This window comes from Cynocephalus volans, chromosome 10 (genome assembly GCF_027409185.1).
Source record: "Cynocephalus volans isolate mCynVol1 chromosome 10, mCynVol1.pri, whole genome shotgun sequence".
Classification (NCBI taxonomy): domain Eukaryota; kingdom Metazoa; phylum Chordata; class Mammalia; order Dermoptera; family Cynocephalidae; genus Cynocephalus; species Cynocephalus volans.
In genome coordinates, this window is record NC_084469.1 from 106,296,758 (window position 1) to 106,318,210 (window position 21,453).

The 21,453-nt window shown below is 38.4% G+C and overlaps 1 protein-coding gene across 1 annotated transcript; it reads left to right on the top strand.

Moving 5' to 3' along the window:
• Positions 1-14,087: 14,087 nt before the first annotated feature.
• Positions 14,088-15,017, top strand: LOC134389443 (olfactory receptor 7A17-like). Its single transcript, XM_063113011.1, has one exon. The coding sequence runs from the start codon at positions 14,088-14,090 to the stop codon at positions 15,015-15,017; it is 930 nt and encodes a 309-aa protein (XP_062969081.1).
• The last annotated feature ends 6,436 nt before the right edge of the window (positions 15,018-21,453 follow it).

Sequence of the window (21,453 nt, forward strand, 5' to 3'; positions counted from 1 at the left end):
TTGGCGGGGTGGGAGATCACTGTGTGTGTGTGTGTGTGTGTGTGTGTTGGCGGGGTGGGAGATCACTGTGTGTGTGTGTGCGTGCGTGTGCGTGTGCGTGTGTGTGAGTGTGTGTGTGCGTGTGTGTGTGCGTGTGTGTGTGCGTGTGCGCGCGTGTGTGTGTGCGTGTGTGCGTGCGTGCGTGCGTGTGCGTGTGTGTGTGTGTGTGTGTGTTGGCGGGGTGGGAGATCACTGTGTGTGCGTGTGCGTGTGTGTGTGTGTGTGTTGGCGGGGTGGGAGATCACTGTGTGTGCGTGTGTGCGTGCGTGCGTGCGTGTGTGCGTGCGCGCGTGTGTGCGTGTGTGTGTGTGCGTGCGTGCGTGCGTGTGTGTGTGTCTGTGTGTGAGTGTGTGTGTGTATGTGTGTGTGTGTGAGTGTGTGTGTGAGTGTGTGTGTGTGAGTGTGTGTGTGTGAGTGTGTGTGTGTGTGCGTGTGTGTGTGTGTGAGTGTGTGTGTGTGTGTGTGTGCGCGCACGCGCCTTTGGTAGATCCTCAAGCCTAGATTTTTAAATCACTCTTCTGCTTTATAAAGTCAACATACCTGGAGGATTTTCAGATACGACATCTCTCCCTCAAATACATGGAATTTGTCCTACAGGCTTTCTTTTTCTCCGACCTGCAATTGGTGCCCCTTCCCCCAATAAATGGGGCCAGGACGGTATCAGAGTCCACTTGGTAAAAGAAGAGAGTATACATTTCTCATGTCATGTGATTTTAACAGGTCATTTTACCTCTCTGGATCTGAATACTTATTATGCAAGACCACAAAGTCGATCTAAATAAGGGTTTCTCATGGTGACATTGTTGATGTTTCGGGGAGGATCATTCTTCACTGCAGGGGACTAACCTGTGCATTGTAGGATGCTGAGCAGAATCTCTGGATTTCTCCTCCTAGTTGTAAAAAACAAAAATGCCACCAGACATTTCCAAGCATCCCCTGGGGGACAGGACCACCCCTGAGTGAAAACCAATGCTTTAAGTGACCTTCAAACTCTCTCATACCCACACTTTTGATGATTCTGAAGCTCCTGGTGGCCTTGGAACACACAGAGGACATCACAGGTAACTTCTCGGCCATAAGTACCTCTGAGCAATGAATGACAAGTCGATTTGTTATGTACAGCTCTGGCTCTTCCTGCAAGTAGTACTGCGATTCAATCTCCCCAGAACAATATGGAAACGGGATTTTTTGAACCCGCAGCTGCCCATGGCTTCAGAAGCCATTGTTTTCTCTCTGTGCCTCCTTTTGTTTGGCTTTAAGAATGTCATGATAGAGAGTGGGGACAACCAAGGCCATAGATTTCTGGGGATATTTTTATATTCTACCTTCTAGAATAGAAAAGTAGAGAACAACTTTTGACATATTCTAGTACACTGATCTATTAGTCAATAGCTGCTTTGTCTTGAGAACATGCCTCAAGACTCTAGGTTGTAGTGTATGAGTTTTCTATTGCTGCATAGCCAGTTAGCATAAAACAACTCCCATTTATTATCTCATTTCTGCATATTAAAAGTCTAGGTTACATTGACTTGGTTCTCTGCTCATGGACTCCCAAGGCTGAAATCAAGGTGTTGGCTGGGCTGCATTCTCATCTAGAGGCTCTGGAGAAGAGTCTGCTTCCAAGCTCATTTAGGTTGATGGAAGAATTCAGTTCTCTGCAGTTGTAGGGCTTTGTTTCCCATATATTACTGCTTGTTAGCTGAGGACTGCTGTAAGTTCCTAGAGGATACCCACATTCTTTGCAACTTCCTCCATCCCTTTCAAGCCACAAATGGTGTGTCCAATCCTTCGCATCCTTATGATGAGCCAGACTTCTTCTTCTGCTACCAGCCACAGAAAACTACCTTCTCTTAAAGAACTCATGAGATTAGGTCAGTCACACCAACACACCTCTCTATCTTAAAGTCAAAGTATTAGGATCCTTAATCATCTGTCAAATCCTTGAGGCCAAGTTACTTAAGTTAATCATGGTAGTAACACTAGTGGATGAAGGTGATGGAAAGCATCTTGGAATTCTGCATGCATAGCTTACACATGTAAAATAATGATAATAAGCTCTCTCTCAGGAAAATGAGAGAGAAAAAAAGAAAAGACAATGTAGTTATTCTCTTTCATCCCCAGCTGGATATACTGCAATTCAAGTCTGACACTGACCACCCAGAGTTAGCATCAGACTCCAAAAGTTTAAGAAGTCTGCCCCACTTCACATACCAGCCAAAAGTGGCCTTAACAGGTCATTTTATCTCCCTGGACCTCAATATTTATTATTCAGAATCACAAAGTTGATCTAAATCAGTGATTCTCATGCCCATGACTTCAGAAGCCATTGTTTTCTGTCTATGCTTCAGGGTCCCAAAGCTTCCCCACACTCTAATCAACAGACCACACATCTGAGGATTCCCAAGAACTCCTCAGTTTCAACAGAACTCACGAGCACACCATACATATGCTTATAGTTTTATTATAAAGGATATGACCCAGGAACAGCCAAATAAGCAGACACATAGGGCAAGGTCTGGAAGTGTTCTGAACACAGAGCTTCCATACCTTCTCCCTGCGGAATCAGGGCATGTCACTCTCCGAGAACATTTTTATGTACCACCAACCAAGAAGCTCCCCTGAGCTTTGAGGTCCAGTGTTTTTATTGGGGTGTCATTACATAGGCATAATTGGTTACATAATTGGGCACATAATTGAAATAAATCTCAAACACTTATCCCTTTCCTTAATGTTGGGATGAGTCAAAGTCTAAGCCTTCTAATTACATGGTTGATCTTTCTGGTCACCAGACCCCAACCTGCTGCTATCTACAAGTTGTCTCATTAGCATGAAAAGGATTCTCCTGTCACTCTAGAAATTCTAAGGGAAATTATGTGCGAGAAACCTGGAAAACAGAGCAGACAATTTTTTTGTAATACAACAATTCACCCCCTGGTCTTGATCATAGTTCCATTTATAGCAAATACCTGTCTAAGCATCTGCACTTGGTGTAGCATTTTTATAACAGATACAGCAATAATACCAACATGATTATGCTTAACATTTGGAGGAGGTTTTGTGCAATAGGAATAGATTTAGAGAAACAACTAATTTGTCATATAAAGACACTACGTACATGCTCATATTCTTGTGCTAATTGGATTACCCATTTTTCCTTCTTGATGTACTGTTTGTACCCCATGTTAAGTTTGTGCAAAACTATTTAGCCTAGAAATCAGCTGATGATTAGCCAGATCCAGTTCTTTCTCAGACAGGTCATTTTCCATAGGTATTTTATATTGAAGTCATTTTAACTCAGTCTTTCAATACATTTAATCATCACTATCAGTAACATCATGCCTTATGCACATGTTCGTTATATCTTAGCTATGCTAGTATTACACCACATCACAGTATAGTCATGGTATAATTCAGTTTAATTATAGAGCAAATCAATAAGAATTACTGAGGTATTTGTTAGACCAGAAGGTCAGTCATTGGCAATCAATCTAGTTCATTAGTTTCTGATTTTAACCCACCCTGACCTGAACCACCTTCTGGGTGATCAGAGGTCTTAGAGGGACTCTCTGTTGTCCCAGCATAATTATTCGTTTTGGGGCTGCTCTGAGGCTAGTGGCTATAGCTCAGAATGACCAAAATATGAGCTTGGTCCAGCATCAAGATCCACTTCAACATTCTTTTTAACATTCAGTGTAGCTATTACAGATAAAAATAGAAATGAATTTTCTGTTTAGCATATTTCTTTTTACTTTGCATTTTTTTGTGTGTTTAGTGAGCCAGATTTCTGGGGGGTAAGTCCATCAGCTCTAAATTCCATTGGTAACTTTTACCTTTAGAAACTAATTGTAGCACAGCTGTAGTTTCATGCAATGGCTTACTATGTACTCATCGGAAATCAAAGGTTCCATCCCCCATTTCATCCTTTCTCTTCCTAAAAGACATGTTTCAGTAAGTCAGAGTCATTTTAGTGAATTCCATGTTTTTTTTTTTTAACACTGTCTATCTGCTTCTACCCCAACTAGGGGTAGTGCAATTCAATTTTGATGCTAACCACCTTGAGTAAGTGTCAGACTCCACCAGTTTAAGGCCACAGTCCCGAACAAGATTGCCCTCATGTCAGATGCCAGCCACACGTTCAGGGGGTCCCCACACTTCTGATGAACTGACTACAAATTCAGAGGTTCCCTAGACCTGCTCAGGTTTGATAATTCACGGGAAGTACTCACGGAACTCAGAAAAATGCTATATTTATGATCACGGTGTTATTACAAAGGTTACAACCCAGGACCAGCAAAATGAAGAGATGTATAGGGAAAGGTCTTGGAGAATCCTGGATGCAGAGCTCCTATGCCCTTAACCTGCGGAATTAGGGTATGTCACCTCCCAGCACATTGATGTGTATAAAAGCCAGGAAGCTCCCCTGAGATTTGCATTCAGCGTTCTTATTATGGTTTAATAAGAAAGGCGTGATTGATTAAATCATCAACTATGTGATTGAACACAATTTCTAATCTGCTTCCTCTCCTTGGATGTTGGGATGGCTCAAAGTCCCAAACATCTGATTATAGGGCCTTTATGGTGACCAACCCCCATCCTAAAACTATCCAGGGGCCAAGTGAGTGACCTCATTAACATAATAAGGATACTCCTATCAGTTGGGGTTCTCTTAGTACTTGTGAATCAAGGTTCATCGTGATATATGTACCACACTTTCCTTATCCAGTCATCTGTTGATGGAAATTTAGGTTGGTTCCATATCTTGCCCATTGTACCAGCACCATGCTCTAACCAACTGAGCTAACTGGCCAGCCCGATATCTTGCCCATTGTAAATAGAACTTCAATAGACATTGGAGTGCAGGTATCCCTTCAACATGATAATTTCCATTCCTTTGGGTATATACCCATCAGTAGGATTGCTGGATTGTATGGTGGATCTACCCCTAGGAGTTTGAGAGACTTCCATACTGTTTTTCATAGTGGCTGTACTAATTCACAGTCCCAACAACAGTGTAGAAGAGTTTCCCTTTCTCCACATCCTTGTCAGCATTTGTTATTCTCAATCTTTTTTATTATAACCAGTCTAACTGGAATGAGATGATATCTCAATATGGTTTTAATTTGCATTTCTCTGACCCTTAGTTGTGTTGAGCATTTTTTCAAGTACCTGTTGCCATTTGTATGTCTTCCTTCAAAAATGTCTGTTTAGCTCCTTTGCTCGTTTTTTAATTGAGTTATTTGGTTTTTTACTATGTAGTTTTTTCGGTTCTTTGTATATTCTGGATATTATTCCCTTGTTGGATGTACACTTTATAAGTATTTTCTCCCATTCTGAAGGTTGTCTTTTCACTCTGTTCTTGTCAGGTAGGGTGGTGCCTCTGCATTTTTTCTTTTTCTTTTTTCCTCAGGATTGTTTTGGTTATTCGGGGTCTTTTTTTTCCATATAAATGTTAGGACTGTTTTTTTTTCTTTTTCTTTTCAAAGAAAATGATATTTTATTAATATTACTTTTTACATTCTAGATAGGAGGAGGGACAGGATTGAGGGCTGTGGCAGCCCCCTCATTCCCATAGGAGAGACTGTGGGGCTTGCAGTGGTGGCTTGGTCATTGCTGGGCTGGGCCCAGATGTCAGGGTGGTGTGGAAAACCCCTCACCCCCCACTGTTCCAGCTCAGAAAACTGGGGCCCTTCTTGCCGCCACTTGGTGGTCATGGCTGGCTGGTCACACATGTCTAGGGGTCATGGCCGAAGTCTGAGGCTTCCCACCATGCCTGCTTGGGAGAGCCCAGGGTGCTTCCTGTGGCAGCTTGGGAGTAGTCTCTGGGCTGGTTGCATGCATCAGGGGTCTGTGGCCAAGTCCCTTGGCCCTGCCCTGTCCCAGGTTGCTAGAGACTGGGGTGCTTCCTGCAGCAGCTCAGTGATCGCTGCTGGGCTGGCTGTGCTTGTCAGCAGGCATGGCTGTGGAACTCATCCCCCACCCTCAAGATTGGTTGCAGGTGTCAGGGGACATTGCTGAGGTGCCCAGCCCTCCCCACCTTTCTGGCTTGTTATCCCAGGGGAGTTCTGGTCTTTCTATGTGTTATAGGTGTTCTTTGATGAGATGAGACCTTTAGTATTTAATATGAAACTTTGTTTCTGATCACAGGTACTTTGTTTTTTCTTTCAGTTCTGTGTTGGATTATTTGCTGTTCCCACCATTTTTAAAAATTTTATTTTATTTTGTCAATATACAATGTAGTTAATTATTGTGGCCCATTACAGAAACCTCCCTCCCTCTGTCTTCTCCCCCCTCCCTCCCAACAACCTCATATCTGTTCATTTGTCATATCAACTTCAAGGAATTGTAATTGTTGTGTCTTCTTCCCTACCCACTCCCATTTATTTGTGTATTTATTTATTTATTTTTAGCTCCCACAAATAAGTGAGAACATGTGATAAATATGTTCCTTCTGTGCCTGTCTTGTTTCACCTAAAATAATTATCTCTAGGTCCATCCATGTTGTTGCAAATGGCAGTATTTCATCATTTTTTATAGCAGAGTAGTATCCCATTGTGTAGATATACCACAGTTTCCCTATCCACTCATCTGATGATGGACTTTCAGGCTGGTTCCAACTCTTAGCTATTGTAAATAGTGCTGCAATGAACATTGGAGAAGAGGTATACCTTTGACTTGATGATTTCCATTCCTCTGGGTATATTCCCAGTAATGGGATAGCTGAGTCATATGGTAGATCTATCTGACCATCATTTAAACTCTGTGTTGGAACTAATTTGTTGTCCTTTGCTTACTTCTAAACTGAGGGAACTTCCTGTGGGGACCAGTACTTGAGCTGTGTGGTTGAGCTAGACTGCTGCTTTGCTGCTGATTCCGTAGGGGAGGCTTTTTGTGCAGCTCAGGTTTTAATGGTTGACTTTGTAGGTACTTCTGGCTTTCAAGAGATCCAAAACTGATCTGGCTTGAGTCTTTTCATCAGACTGCACCCCATGCATGTCTATATGTCTGAGCAGTCTCCTGTGAGTGGTCCTTTGCTAATAGGGGTGCAGATCAGCTGTCCTTGCTGTGGCCCAGTGTTTCCCTGATGGGCCTGTCTCTCCCACTGCCCATGCTGCAAACACTTCCCATGGGACAGGCAGTTTGCCAGTCCCTTGTGAAAACTCACCAGCCTCTGAGTGGCTACTTTTCTTCATTGTTGTGGCTCCTCATTCTTATGTGAGACCATGGGAACCCTGTTAGTGGTCTTGCTGGCCTGGGGCTTGCCAAGGTCATCTTCTCCCCTGCCAACTCCAAGCAATTTCATCCAATGGGCACAGCTATGGCTTTTGCCAGCTCCTGCTACATGTGCTCACCAGCTTCAGCCTGTTCGTGGCCAGGGCTTGAAATGGTCCAAGTAGTTTTTTCTTTCTCTCATCGTGGCTTCTCTTGCCTTCATGAACTCCGTAGGTCTCTCCTCATCTTCTCCTGAGCTCTAGCGGCCCCAGCTTGTCTGTCATTGCTTTTCTATAGTTGTAAATTGGTTAATTTTTGGGAGAGAGTGATCCTGGGGACTGTCCATTCTGCCATCTTCAGGATTGCTTTTTCTATTTCTGTGATGAATGTCATCAGTATTTTGATGGGGATTGCATGGAATCTGTAGATCACTTTGGGTAGTATGGACATTTTCACATTTTGATTCTTCCAATCCAAGAGCATGAATTGTCTTTCTACCTTTTTGTGTCCTCTTGAATTTCTTTCAGTATTGATTTGTAGTTTTCATTGTAGCATTATTTCATCTGCTTGGTTAAACTGTATTTATAAAATACCTATTCCTAGGTATTTTATTTTCTTGGTGACTATTGTAAATGGGCTTACTTTCTTGATTTCATTTTCTGCTAGTTTGTTATTGGAGAATATAAATGCTACTGCTTTTTGGGTGTTGATGTATCTTGCAGTATTACTGAAATTGTTAATCAGCTCTAAGAGTTTTTTGGTAGAGTCTTTAGGCTTTTCTATATGTAGGGTCATGTCACCTGCAAACAGGGACAGTTTGACTTCATCTTTTCCAATCTGGATGCCCTTTATTTCTTTCTCTTGCCCCATTTCTCTGGCTAGTACTTCCAATACGATGTTAAATAGGAGTGGTGAGAGTGCACATCCTTGTCTTGTTCTTGTTCTTAACAGGATGATATTGATGGTGGGCTTATTGTATATATGTCTATTATTGTGTTGAGATAATTTCCTTCTATACCTAACATGCTGAGAGCCTTCATCATGAAGTGATGTGGAAGTTTGTCAAATGCTTTTTCTGCATCTATTGAGAAAATCATATATGTGTTTTTCCTTGATTTTGTTGATGTAATATATCACATTTATTGACAGGCGAATGTTGAACCATCCTGTCTACCTAGGATGAAGCCCACTTGATCATGGTGTGCAATGTGTTTGATGTGCTGATGTATTCTGATTGCAAGTAATTTGTTGAGGATTTTCATGTCTGTGTTCATCAGAGATATTGAATTGTACTTTTCTTTTCTTGTTGTATCTTTGTCTAGTTTTGGTGATGCTGGTCTTTTAGAATGAGTTTGGGAGAATGGCCTTTGTTTCAATTTTTTTGAATAGTTTGAGTAGAATTGGTATGAATTCCTCTCTAAAGATTTGGTAGAATTCAGCTGTAAAGCGATCTTGTCCTGATCTTCTCTTTGTTGGGAGACTGCTGATTACTGCTTCAATCTCATTGCCTGTTATTGATCAGTTTTTCTGTGTCTTCTTGGTTCAGTCTTTGTAGTTAGTATGTGTCCAGAAATTTATCCATTTCCTCCAGGTTTTCAAATTTGTTGGCATATAGTTGTTTGTAATAGTCTCTAATGATTCTTTTATTTCTGTGGTATCATTTATAGTGTCTCCAATTTCATTTTTGATAGTAGTATTTTTAAATGACTATTTCATATACTAAAGCATTTTCCAAACACAATTTGTCAACAGTCCTGCCTAAGAGGTGATGACCAGATCCATACTGGCAGCATGTCCATTACCACAAATTCTTTGAACATTCATATAAAGAAAAAAAGAGCAAAGGAATTAATAAAAAATCTAAAAAAAGAAGTACACAAAGAGCAACAAAATTCGACCTCTAGTATATGAAATATTAGGAGAAACGTTTTGGCTTTTATATGGTCTGACAGGAGATGAGGCAAGACTTTTTCCCACTCTTCTCGTGTGACAACTTTTCTCTGTTATGCTTGGATACTCAGTTTTTATCTCTTTTCTGACAAATCCAAACTGCACATGACAGTCCGTGTCTGGTCTTTGTCCAACATGCACAGGCCTCCCAAGACCGTGTTCTGTAACACCCTGAACACACCACGACATTTCTACCATTTTCCACTGAATTACATCCTGCAAGTGATGTATCCCTGAGGGCATTACATCATACACATTTAATCCATGGTACCCTGTCTTCACCACCATAATGCAAGATCCAAATAGCAGGCACTTTACCCATTTTATCTACCTTCGTATTAGTGTGCATTATGTTAAAAAAAAGTAAAAAGTTGTGAAATATAATGAATAACAGTGAAATAACACATGGTTAAATAGAGACTCTTCAAGACTCCACCTTTCAACTACCACAATAGGATTTCCCAACCTCTTAATAGTTATGGTGGGGGCTAAGTTTCTAATACAAAAAACTTGGTGGACACAATTCAAACTTCAAGGGAGTTTTGGGTGGACATAATTCAATCTACTACACCCTTGGTGAAGAAGGGAAGAGCAGTTTTCTAAAGATATCAAGAGCTGTGTCCCCACCACAAGTTAAGGCTTTGTAGATCCAAGGGACATGGTCAAGACAGGTTTCTCAGTCTTAGACTTTGGAAAAATCATTTACTCAAGGTAGGCATAAGATGTTAGAAGATTAGATCTCTGGGATGCAGGCAAGTTTACGTTGAAAGAGTAATAAAGACTGAATCCCCCTGATGTTTAATCTGGTGTCTTGTGAATAGAGAATCTGCAGGAAATAAATATTTTTCAGCACAGAGCAGTGTCCCTCAGGAAAATGGTGTACTCAGTGCTGGAATAACAAGTGGGAAATGTGCCTAATGAGCAGCTATCTAGATCTGCATGTATCTGCTCTGCTGTTGTCCCTCAGAGTGCGCAAACTTACTCTGGGCAGGACGTGGTTATCTCTTCTGAAGTCCTAAGTCTGGCTCAGGTATCAGTGCTTCACTCTTTCCTGCTGTCTTGTCTGGCACCACAGCTTCAGTTTCCATCAAGAGCCATCCAGGGAAGACTTCGGACTTCCACACAGAGACCTTCCTTTCAGAAAACCCGCATAGGTGAGTCCCAGAGCTCGGTAGGCACTGCAGGAAAGGTACAGAGAGAATGGAAGTCATGAACATGTACCTGAGGTCACCTGAGAGCAAACCTCACCTAGCCCAGAGTTCAGAGATTGCTGTGGTTGTTTCTTTGATCACTTGATTAATTAAGTAATGTATTTATTGAGGATGCTAAGAAGAGAAGTGAATATTGAACTGAGAAATGCAGGGTCACTGTTGACAGCATAGTGGTGGTCATGGAAACCCAATAAGAAGAGGGACTGCGAGGCATAAAGCAGTTTCAGTAAAAGTAGAGCATAAGTCCAAGGACCTTTGCAACTAAATGCAGAGGAGAAACATGGCATTAGCTCTGGAGGGATGTGTAGTCAAGTAAGGGTATTTATTTTTTATTGATGAGACGGCTCATATTTTAGTATGTTTCCATATTGAAGAGAAATCCAGACCAAAGGATTTTTCACTGTAGTATTTTCTCACACACTAGGTATCACAGGAAAAACAAATCCATGGGCTAAACTGGTACACAAACAAGCTTCACTTTACATTTCCTGTCCTGTGATACCCAATATATTTATGAGTTTCTTAGACATTTTTCCTCTATTGCAAATTGTGCAGATTCTTTGCTTCTTTAATAGGTTGAACTGTCTTTATTCCGGTTTGTAACCACATTTTTTAAAAAGTAAGATAACTGGGGTTATTCACCACCTTTGGTGTTTGTCATTTGGTCCTTTTATAAAACTATAATTATTTTTGGAGGGAAATGTGTGAATGTTTATGAATTTTGAGTAGCCAAATCTATCAGTCAGTCATATTGTACTCCCCTCATTGCTTTTAAAATGCGGAAAGTTTTCCTGCATGCTTTAAGGAAATAAATTTCCTTTTATGCATATTTACATCATTATTTTACACCTCTATTATTCCTTATGTTGCCTTTTGTCTTTTTGTGGTTCAACCTATTTCTAAAAGTTGCATCACCTTCAGCCATCATTTAAAAAACATTCTTATCATTTGGATAAAAATCAACTTTATCTTTCATAAGCATATTTGAACCCTCATATCATTTTTTTTTCTTTTTCAAATTAGGATGAATCCTCATACCTCTATTTAAGATAATTTATAACTTTAGATACTCCTTACTCGAGTCATTAAAAAAAACTTCCTATTTATTTTTTTATTTCTAAACTTCTGCAATTTAATCTTGAATTAGTGACCCTTGTTGATGTCATCAAATTACTATTTCATATATTTATATGATTTTGTTTCAGATTTTTACTCCATTCTGTTTCATACAGTAGTTTTGAAGCTCTCTAATTAACCCCACTGCATCTCCCTGCCACTCCTTGTTATCTAGGTTCTTAGTTTCACTTTAAAACTTCTCTTTCTGTATTATACATCCTGTGCACACTGGAAATGCTCTTTATGTTTTAGTGCTGTCTTCTTTTCTAACTGTTCTCCTCTTTTTTTCTCACTGAGTTGTACCTTAAGGAAGTTTCTGAAACCAACTACTGCAATGCTGATTCATTATTTCAGTGGCTACATAACATCTCAGGTGTCTCCATGCCATTTACACTATTAACGGTTTGTCACATTTTGTCCTCAGTAAACTGCTATTATATCAGTACTAGAAATTTTGGGATTGTTTAGTTAAAACGGTCCTCTCTACCAGGGGTGACTTTTTCTTCCAGGTGACATTGAGCAATGTCCAGAGTCATTTTTGGCTTTCACACTGGAGAGGGGTCCTTGGAAAGCCAAGAGTGCTGCTTAACTTCATACAATGCACAGGGCAGACCCCACCACGAAGAACGATCTGGCCCAGGATTTTAGCAGATCCAAGGCTGAGGAAGTCTGAGTGACAGATCACCTGCATTTTTTATATTTGTAGCTGATTGTTTCCCCAAGATCTTGTAGCAGTGCCCATTTCTGCCAGCAAGATTAGAGAGCACCCCACTGGCTGCCGATTTAAAAGTTCTAATATCGATAAATGTGACGGCTCTGAAACTTTGAAAGAGATCTCTTGTTTTCTTAAATTCTTATTGGATTTGAGGAAATGTTTATATATTTGATCATCATTTTGATTTGATTACTAATATACGCCCATTTTCTACAGTTATCAGTTTTCAATTGATTTTTATAGAATGTTGTTTCTGTACTGACTTTTGAAGTAACATTTATGGTCATAAAAAGTTACAAATTTTAGTTAAATGTGTACCTTACTACTTCAGAGTCTTGTCTGAGTTGGGATGGTTTGCTCACATGTAAATTCTACAAGTGTTTTCTAGATATTTGTCTAAAATTGGTACTTTTATATTGAGGTCTTTAATTCCTCTGATTTATTCTAAATTATGAGACAGGGGACCAATTTCATTTTCTTCCAGACAGAAAGCCATTGATGCCAGAGTTTATTTAACTATTCAAGCATTTCCCACTAAATTGACCTACAACCTTTTCATGTATTAAATGCCCATATATACTGAGGCTTAATTCCTGATTCATTCAACAAATAGTAAATGAGCATTGGCTGAGAATGTGCCAAAGCACACTAGGAATATTCTCTAGTATGTAGTTTTATAACTATGTCCTTGACAATTTAATTATTAATCCATCTTAATGTCATTAAATTACTGGTATTTTATATCTTGTTCATTGATGTTTGATGCTCCATTTAGCCCAGTTGTTTTGAAACTGTTCTATTTAACCATGTGTTATTTAACTGTTACTCATTATATTTCACAACTTTTTATTTTTTTTTTAACATAATGCACACTAATACAAAGGTAGATAAAATGCGTACAGTGCCTGCTATTTGGATCTTGCATTATGGTGGTAAAGACAGGGTACAATGGATTAAATGTGTATGATGTAATACCCTCAAGGATACATCACTTGCAGGATGTAATTCAGTGGAAAATGGTAGAAATGTCGTGGTGTGTTCAGGGTGTTACAGAACATGGTCTTGGGAGGCCTGTGCATGTTGGGCAAAGACCAGACAAGGACTATCATGTGCTGTTTGGATTTGTCAGAAAAGAGATAAAAACTGAGTATCCAAGCATAACAGAGAAAAGTTGTCACACGAGAAGAGTGGGAAAAAGTCTTGCCTCATCTCCTGTCAGACCACATAAAAGCCAAAACATTTCTCCTAATATTTCACATACTAGAGCTCAAATTTTGTTGCTCTTTGTGTACTTCCTTTTTTAGATTTTTTATTAATTCCTTTGCTCTTTTTTCCTTTATATGAATGTTCAAACTGACATATGTTGGCACTATTTTTTTTCTGAACACCCTATCAAAAAGTAAAAAGATAACGGTCCCTATCGACTTCTTCCTCTATCTCTTCTTTTTCTTCATAGTACCCATCACCATCTGACTGTTACACAATTATCACTTTATCTACTTATAATTGTTTTTATTTGCTGTGTTATCAGTTATCACTCTATCATTACATTTTATGGACTTTTGTTTCTTAGCACTGATCAATCACTGCCTAGATAGAGAATGTGATGTGATTGTCAATTTATAATCCTCAACTCTATGAAGGAATTTCTCATTAAAATTTTATACTGCATGATCTTTTGGGAAAAGGGTGACAATGGGACAGGGATTTCTATTCAGAGGTAGCACCGGGGATCCACTAAAGAAATCATGTTAATACACCAAATACAGGAATTAGTGTTTTGACAGGTTGGTAAAGCATGTTTGGGTCATGATGTCTAGCTCTTTTTTCATAGACACATCAACCATATGGAACCGAGGAATGAAACACGAATATCAGAATTTCTTCTCCTGGGACTTTCAGAGGAACGCGGACTGCAACCCATTCTATCTGGGCTGTTCCTGTCTATGTACCTGGTGACAGTGCTTGGGAACCTGCTCATCATCCTGGTCATCATCTCAGACTCCCACCTCCACACTCCCATGTATTTCTTCCTCTCCAAACTTTCCTTTGTGGACATCTGTTTCACCTCCACCACTGTCCCAAAGATGCTAGTGAATATACAGACGCAGAGCAAAGTCATAACATATGAAGGCTGCATCACCCAGGTATACTTTTATTTACTCTTTGGAATTTTGGACACCTTACTCCTGACTGTGATGGCCTATGACCGGTTTGTGGCCATCTGTTACCCCCTCCAATACACAGTCATCATGAATGTCCGCCTCTGTGGACTCCTGGTTCTTGTGTCCTGGATCATGAGTGCCCTGAACTCCTTGTTCCATAGTTTAATGGTTCTGCAGCTGTCCTTCTGTACAGACTTGGAAATCCCCCACTTCTTCTGTGAACTTAATCACGTTGTCCACCTTGCCTGTTCTGACACCTTTTCTAATAACGTGGGGATTTATTCTGCAGCAGTACTGTGGTTTTGTGGACCCCTTGTTGGGATCCTTTACTCTTACTCCAAAATAGTTTCTTCCATATGTGCAATCTCATCAGCTCCAGGAAAGTGTAAAGCTTTTTCCACCTGTGCCTCTCACCTCTCAGTTGTCTCCTTATTTTATTGTACGATCATAGGAGTGTACCTTAGTTCTGCTGCTACACAGGACTCACACTCAAGTGCAGCAGCCTCAGTGATGTACACTGTGGTCACACCCATGCTGAACCCCTTCATCTACAGCCTGAGAAATAAAGACATACATGGGGCCCTGAAAAGACTCTTCAGAAGGAAGCCATAAAAGAGCTGTTTTTCAAGAATTGTCTGTGATTACAGGGCTCTAAGCTTCAGAAGCGGACATTAAAATTCATTGATCAGTTCATGGAAGTACAACTTGCCATTTATTTCCTTTTATTTTAATTTCATTATTTTCAACTGCTTTATAGACTTTACATAACTCTCTTTAGTAACTTTCTGATCTCGCGGATATCTGATATTTTTTCCCTTTCTCTTTTTCTACGTTCACAAAGTTATTCCCCACTTTGTATCACAAACAGTTTGGAGATTTCTGTTCATTTCATATGGTGATGAGTTGTACAAGTTTTACAGAATAAACTACACTTGGCAACTGAGGCTTTTTATGTACTTTTTAATAAAAGAAATTATAGACCACAGGTTTTCAGTTTCGTGTCTATCATTTCTTTCTATATGACAACCTTAACTGCTCTTCTTTATAATGTAGACCTTAACATACTAGTAGTTTTATAGCTGATAATGGGATTTTATTCTGGTCATTATGATACTGTTCTCTATTTCCCCCCCTCAGCAACTATTTTTTAAATATTTTTACTTTTATAAACAATTTATTTTAATTGACAAATTTTAATTACACATTTTTACCTTATATACAATCTTGTGTTTTAAAAAATATGTATGTTGTATCATAATCAAGTAAGAGTAGTTAACAATGATTCTTTTCATTTATTTATTTATCTATTTATTTATTATAATTTATCAATATACAATGTAGTTGATTTTTGTGTGGAAAGGAGGAAGGAGGATTCTATTCTCTTACACAGCACAGTGTTCACAGGGTTCACAGCCACATTCCCTGGCACAGAATAGTAACGAAATTTTGCCTATCAAACATATGTTAAAGATTTAATCTACACAGAAAGAAAAATTAGCATAAAACTATTGACAGTATGTTCTTCAACTCAGAGATGACCTTATATATGTACAATTTCCAATCATTTGTTGAATTTAAAATCATACATTTTCTATGGAATATTTGTTTTTGATGATATGCATCTACTCATGGAAATGTGGAAACTTTGTGTGAAGGGGTTTATTCAGTGGAGTGAGGATTTGGTTCCATGTTCCGTATTATTCCCTGCATCATGTTTATCTACCTTTTTCTTGTTTGTTTTTTTTCCAGGTTTATGAACATTTAACTGATATAGAAAAACTGAGTATAGTTAATATACACAACATGGTGTGTTTAAACCTGTGTACACATTGATGTTACCATCAGCACAATCAAGGTAATAAACGTCCGTCACCTTCAACAGTTCTCTGGTGTCTCTCTGTGTCATTTTTTAATTGACAGATAATATTGTGTGAGTTTATCTTGTACAACATCATGTTTTGAAGTATATATACATGGTGATATGATTAAATCGAGCTAATTAACAAATGCATTATCTCACCTAGTTATCATTTTGGGGCAAGAACTCAACATCGATTCTCTTTGCATTTTAAAAGAATATAATATATTTTTATAAACTATGTTCACTCTACTGTACCCTAGATTTCTTGAAGTTATTCCTCCTATCTCACTGTAATTATGTATCCTTTGCCAACATCTCTCCAACTTCACCCCACTCTCCAACCACTCCAGCCTTTGGAAACCATCATTCTATTCTCTACTTCTATGAGCTCAACTTTTATGATTCCACAAATGAGACCATGTGGTATTTGTCTTTCTGTGCTTGCATTATTTTACTTAGCATAATGTCCTCTAGGGTCATCTGTATTGTTACAAATGACAGGATTTCCACTTTTTAAAAAAAGTGAATATAATGCTATTCAGTGATCTTGGTTTTTCCTTAAAAATACCCAATGTAGTCTACATATATGACTCCTTCTATTACCCTAAACAAAATATCTCCCCCTTTAAAATTTTTTGTTATGTACATGAATATCCTGGTAAGTGAACAATATATATATATACTTGATCATAAATTTTATTTTGCCTTTTATGTTCTAAATGCTCTTCAATGCTCCTGAGCAGTGGGTGACTCACTCAAGAGTTTGAATCCTACCAAGTCAGGCCTGTAGGGATGATGACTTCTGAATTGCAGGAATGACTTTTTGGTGGACAAACATACATGTTCTTCCAATGTTTCCCAACTACCTGGAATGGAATTTCATTGATTGTCACATTTTAATATAATTATCTAAAATACATGTAAATAACCTGGTAATCATGAATGTTCCTTCAAATACATGTAGCAGATTATTCTGAATGTCCTCAGTTCTGTTTGCATGATTATAGCATCAGGAAGCTATTGCTGCATAACAAGCCACCCCAAAATAAATAGTTTAAAGTGATTTTTTTTCTTTTGTATCATATAGGAGTCTATGTTGTGAACGTTTATTGGTCTCCTCTGGTCTCCTCATGAGTCTGTAGTCAGACACAAGTCATCTGGAGGTGCTCTGCTAATCTTGGTTGGGTTCTCTCAAGATGTATCCATGTGGTCATGGACATGTGATGAGCAAGGTCTCTATGTAGAACCTTATGCAAAATTTAACTCCAGAAGGTCCTTGATTTTCTCTCAGTCACGTTCTTCCTCATCCTCACTCTGCTCCCCTTTCTCTTTCCAAGTCTCAATTTCCAGGTCTTCAATTTCACCAGCAGGAGCTTTCTTCAAATCTGATCTGTGATCTGTCTTGCCATTCCCATCCTTCTGTCATTTTCTACTATTTCACTAGAATTAAAAGCATTGAAGAGAATCTGAGCGAGATATCAGACAACCTTAAGCACTCAAATATCTGAGTCATGGGTATTCCAGAAGGGGAGGGAAAAGGAGATTGCATTGAAAACACATTCAACAAAAGAGTGGCAGAAAACTTCCCAGGTATTAGAAAAGACACAGATCTTCAGATTCAGGAAGCTCAAAGATCCCCAAACATATTCAACCCAAAAAGGTCTTCTCCAAGATATGTTATAGGCAAATAGGCAAAACTCAAAGACAAAGAGAGAATCTTAAAAGCTGCAATACAAAAGAGTCAAATCACCTATAAGGGAGTCCCAATCAGACTAACATCAGACTTTTCATCACAAACCTTAAAAGCCAGAAAGGAATGGGATGATACATTCAAAATACTAAAAGACATAGATTACCAGCCAAGAATACTCTATGCTGCAAGGCTATCCTTCAAAATGAAGGGCAAATAGTATATTTCTCAGACAATCAAAAACTGCAGGAGTTCACTACCACACAACCACCCTTCAAGAAATTCTCAAGGGAGTACTGGGTTTGGTACCTGAAAAACAACTACCACTGCCATAAAAACCGAAGAAAAATCAAAACCCACTAGAATAATAAAAATGGCATCCATGAAGAGAAAACAAATGAACACAAAGGCTATCTACAACCAAAGGAATCAACAAATACAGAAAAGAAACAGTAAATCAGAAAGAAAGGAACAAAAGACACCTAAGACATCCAAACAAAAATCAATAAAATGCTAAGATTAAATCAACACTTTTCAATAACTAGTCTTAATGTAAAAGGCTTAAATTCCCCAATTGAAAGACAAAGACTGGCTGACTGGATTAAAAAGGAGGACCCAACTATATGCTTCTTTCAAGAGACCGACCTCACCCATAAAGATTCACATAGACTAAGAGTGAAAGGATGGAAAAAAATTTACCATGCAAACAGAAGTGAAAAATGAGCTGCAGTAGCTATTCTTATATCTTATAAAATAGACTTTAAATGAAAAACCATGAAAAGAGATAATGAGGGCCACTACATAATGATAAAAGGATTGATCCATCAAGAAGACATAACAATCATAAATATGTACGCACCCAATGTTGGAGCAGTCAGATTTATAAAGCAAACTCTATTAGGAAGAAATAGACACTAATACCGTAATAGCAGGGGACCTGAACATTCCACTATCAATATTGGACAGATCATCTAGGCAAAGAATCAGCAGAGAAACACAATATCTAAACAACATACTAGACCAATTGGACTTGGCAGATATCTACAAAACATTCTATCCAACAACCTCAGAATATTCATTCTTCTCATCAGCCCATGCATAATTATCTAGGATAGATCACATATTAGGTCACAAATCAAGTCGCAACATATTCAAAAAAATTAGAATTATCCCATGTATTTTTTCAGACCACAATGGATTAAAATTAGAAATCAATAACAAAAGAAATTCTAGAAACTATACAAACACATGGAAATTAAACAGCATTCTACTTAATTACATATAGGTCCAAGAAGAAATCAAACAGGAAATCAAATATTTATTGAAACTAATGAAAGTCATGATACATCATACCAAATCCTGTGGGATACTGCAAAAGCAATACTAAGCAGGAAATTTATCCCATTAAATGCTTACTTCAGAAGAACGGAAAGATGTCAAATGAACAACCTAACATTTCACCTTAAAGAACTAAAAAACAAGAACAATCCAAACCCAAAGTTAGCAGATGGAAAGACATTATTAAGATCAGAGCAGAAGTTCATGAAATTGTAAACCGAAAAACCATACAAAAGGATCAACGAATCAAAAAGTTGGTTTTTTGAAAAGATAAATACAATTGACAAACCTTTAGCATGGCTAACTAAAAAAAAAGAAGAGAGAAGATCCAAATAAAAAAAATTAGAAATGGAAAAGTTGATATTACAACTGATGTATCTGAAATACAAGGAAACATTCGAGACTACTACAAACAACTATACACCAACAAATTTGAAAATCTGGAGGAAATGGATAAATTTCAGGATACACACAGGCTACCAAAACTGAGCCAAGAAGATGTAGAAAATCTGAACAGACCAATAACAATAGAGGACATTGAAGCTGTGCTCAGAAGGCTCCCAACAAAGAAAAGCACAGTATGAGATGGATTTACAGCAGAATTTTACCAAACATTCAAAGGGGAATTGACACCAATTCTTTACAAACTATTCCAAAAGATTGGAATAGAATTACAGAAGTAATTCTCCCAAACTCATTCTATGACGCAAACATCATCCTGATACCAAAACCAGGTAAAGATACAACTGAAAAAGAAAACTATAGGCCGATATCCTTGATGAATATAGATGTAAAAATCCTCCATAAAGTACTAGTTAACAGAATACAGCAACACATATGGAAAATTATTCACCATGATCAAGTGGGATTCATCCCAGGGATGCAATGTTTCTTCAACATATGCAAATCAACAAATGTGATACACCATATTAATAAAATCAAACACAATGACCATATGGTCTTCTCTACAGATGCTGAAAAAGCATTTGATAAAATTCAACATTCATTCATGACAAACATTCTCTATAAGTTAGGTATAGATGGAAAGTATCTCAACATAATTAAAGCCATATATGATAAACCCACTGCCAATATAATCCTGAGTGGGGAAAAGCTGAAAGCTTTTCCTTTAAGAACAGGAACTAGACAAGGATGCCTACTCTCACCACTCCTATTCAACATAGTGTTGGAAGTACTAGCCAGAGCAATCAGAGAAGAGAAGGAAATAAAGGGCATCCAGATTGGAAAAGATGAAGTCAAACTGTCCCTGTTTGTAGATGACATGATCCTGTATATCGAACAGCCTAAAGCCTCTACAAAAAAACTGTTGGAATTGATAAATGATTTCAGCACAGTAGCAGGATACAAAATCAACACACAAAAATCAGTAGCATTTCTAATCTCCAACAGAGAACATGCAGAAAGAGAAATCAAGACAGCTTGCCCATTTACAATAGCCACCAAAATAATAAAATACTTAGGAATTGAGTTACCCAAGGATGTGAAATATCTCTATAATAAGAACTACAAACCACTGCTGAGAGAAATTAGAGAGGATACAAGAGGATGGAAAGATATCCCATGCTCTCGGATTGGAAGAATCAACATAGTGAAAATGTCCACACTACCCAAAGTGGTATACAAATTCAATGCAATCCCCATCGAAATTCCAATGACATTTTTCTCAGTAATGGAAAAAACTATCTAGACATTTATATGGAATAATACAAGACCATTCATAGCCAGAGAAATTCGGAGCAAAAAAAATAGAGCTAGAGGCATAACAGAACCTGTCTTTAAGCTATACTATGGGTTATAATAACAAAAACAGCATTGTACTGGCATAAAAACAGACACACTGACCAATGGAATAGAATAGAGAATCCAGACATCAAGCCACACACCTACAGCCATCTGATCTTTGACAAAGGCACTAAGCCTATACACTGGGGAAGAGACTGCCTCTTCAGCAAATGGTGCTGGGAGAACTGGATATGAATTTGCATGAGTATGAAATTAGACCTGTACCTCTCACCATATATGAAAATCCACTGAAAATGGATTAAAGAATTAAATATATACCCTGAAGCAATAAATCTTCTCAAAGAAAACATAGGAGAAACACTTCAGGAAGTAGGGCTGGGCCCAGACTTCATGAA

What these genes read in the sequence shown, in the direction of transcription:
- LOC134389443 (XM_063113011.1), top strand. Translation starts at nt 14,088, where the DNA reads ATGGAACCGAGGAATGAAACACGAATATCAGAATTTCTTCTCCTGGGA.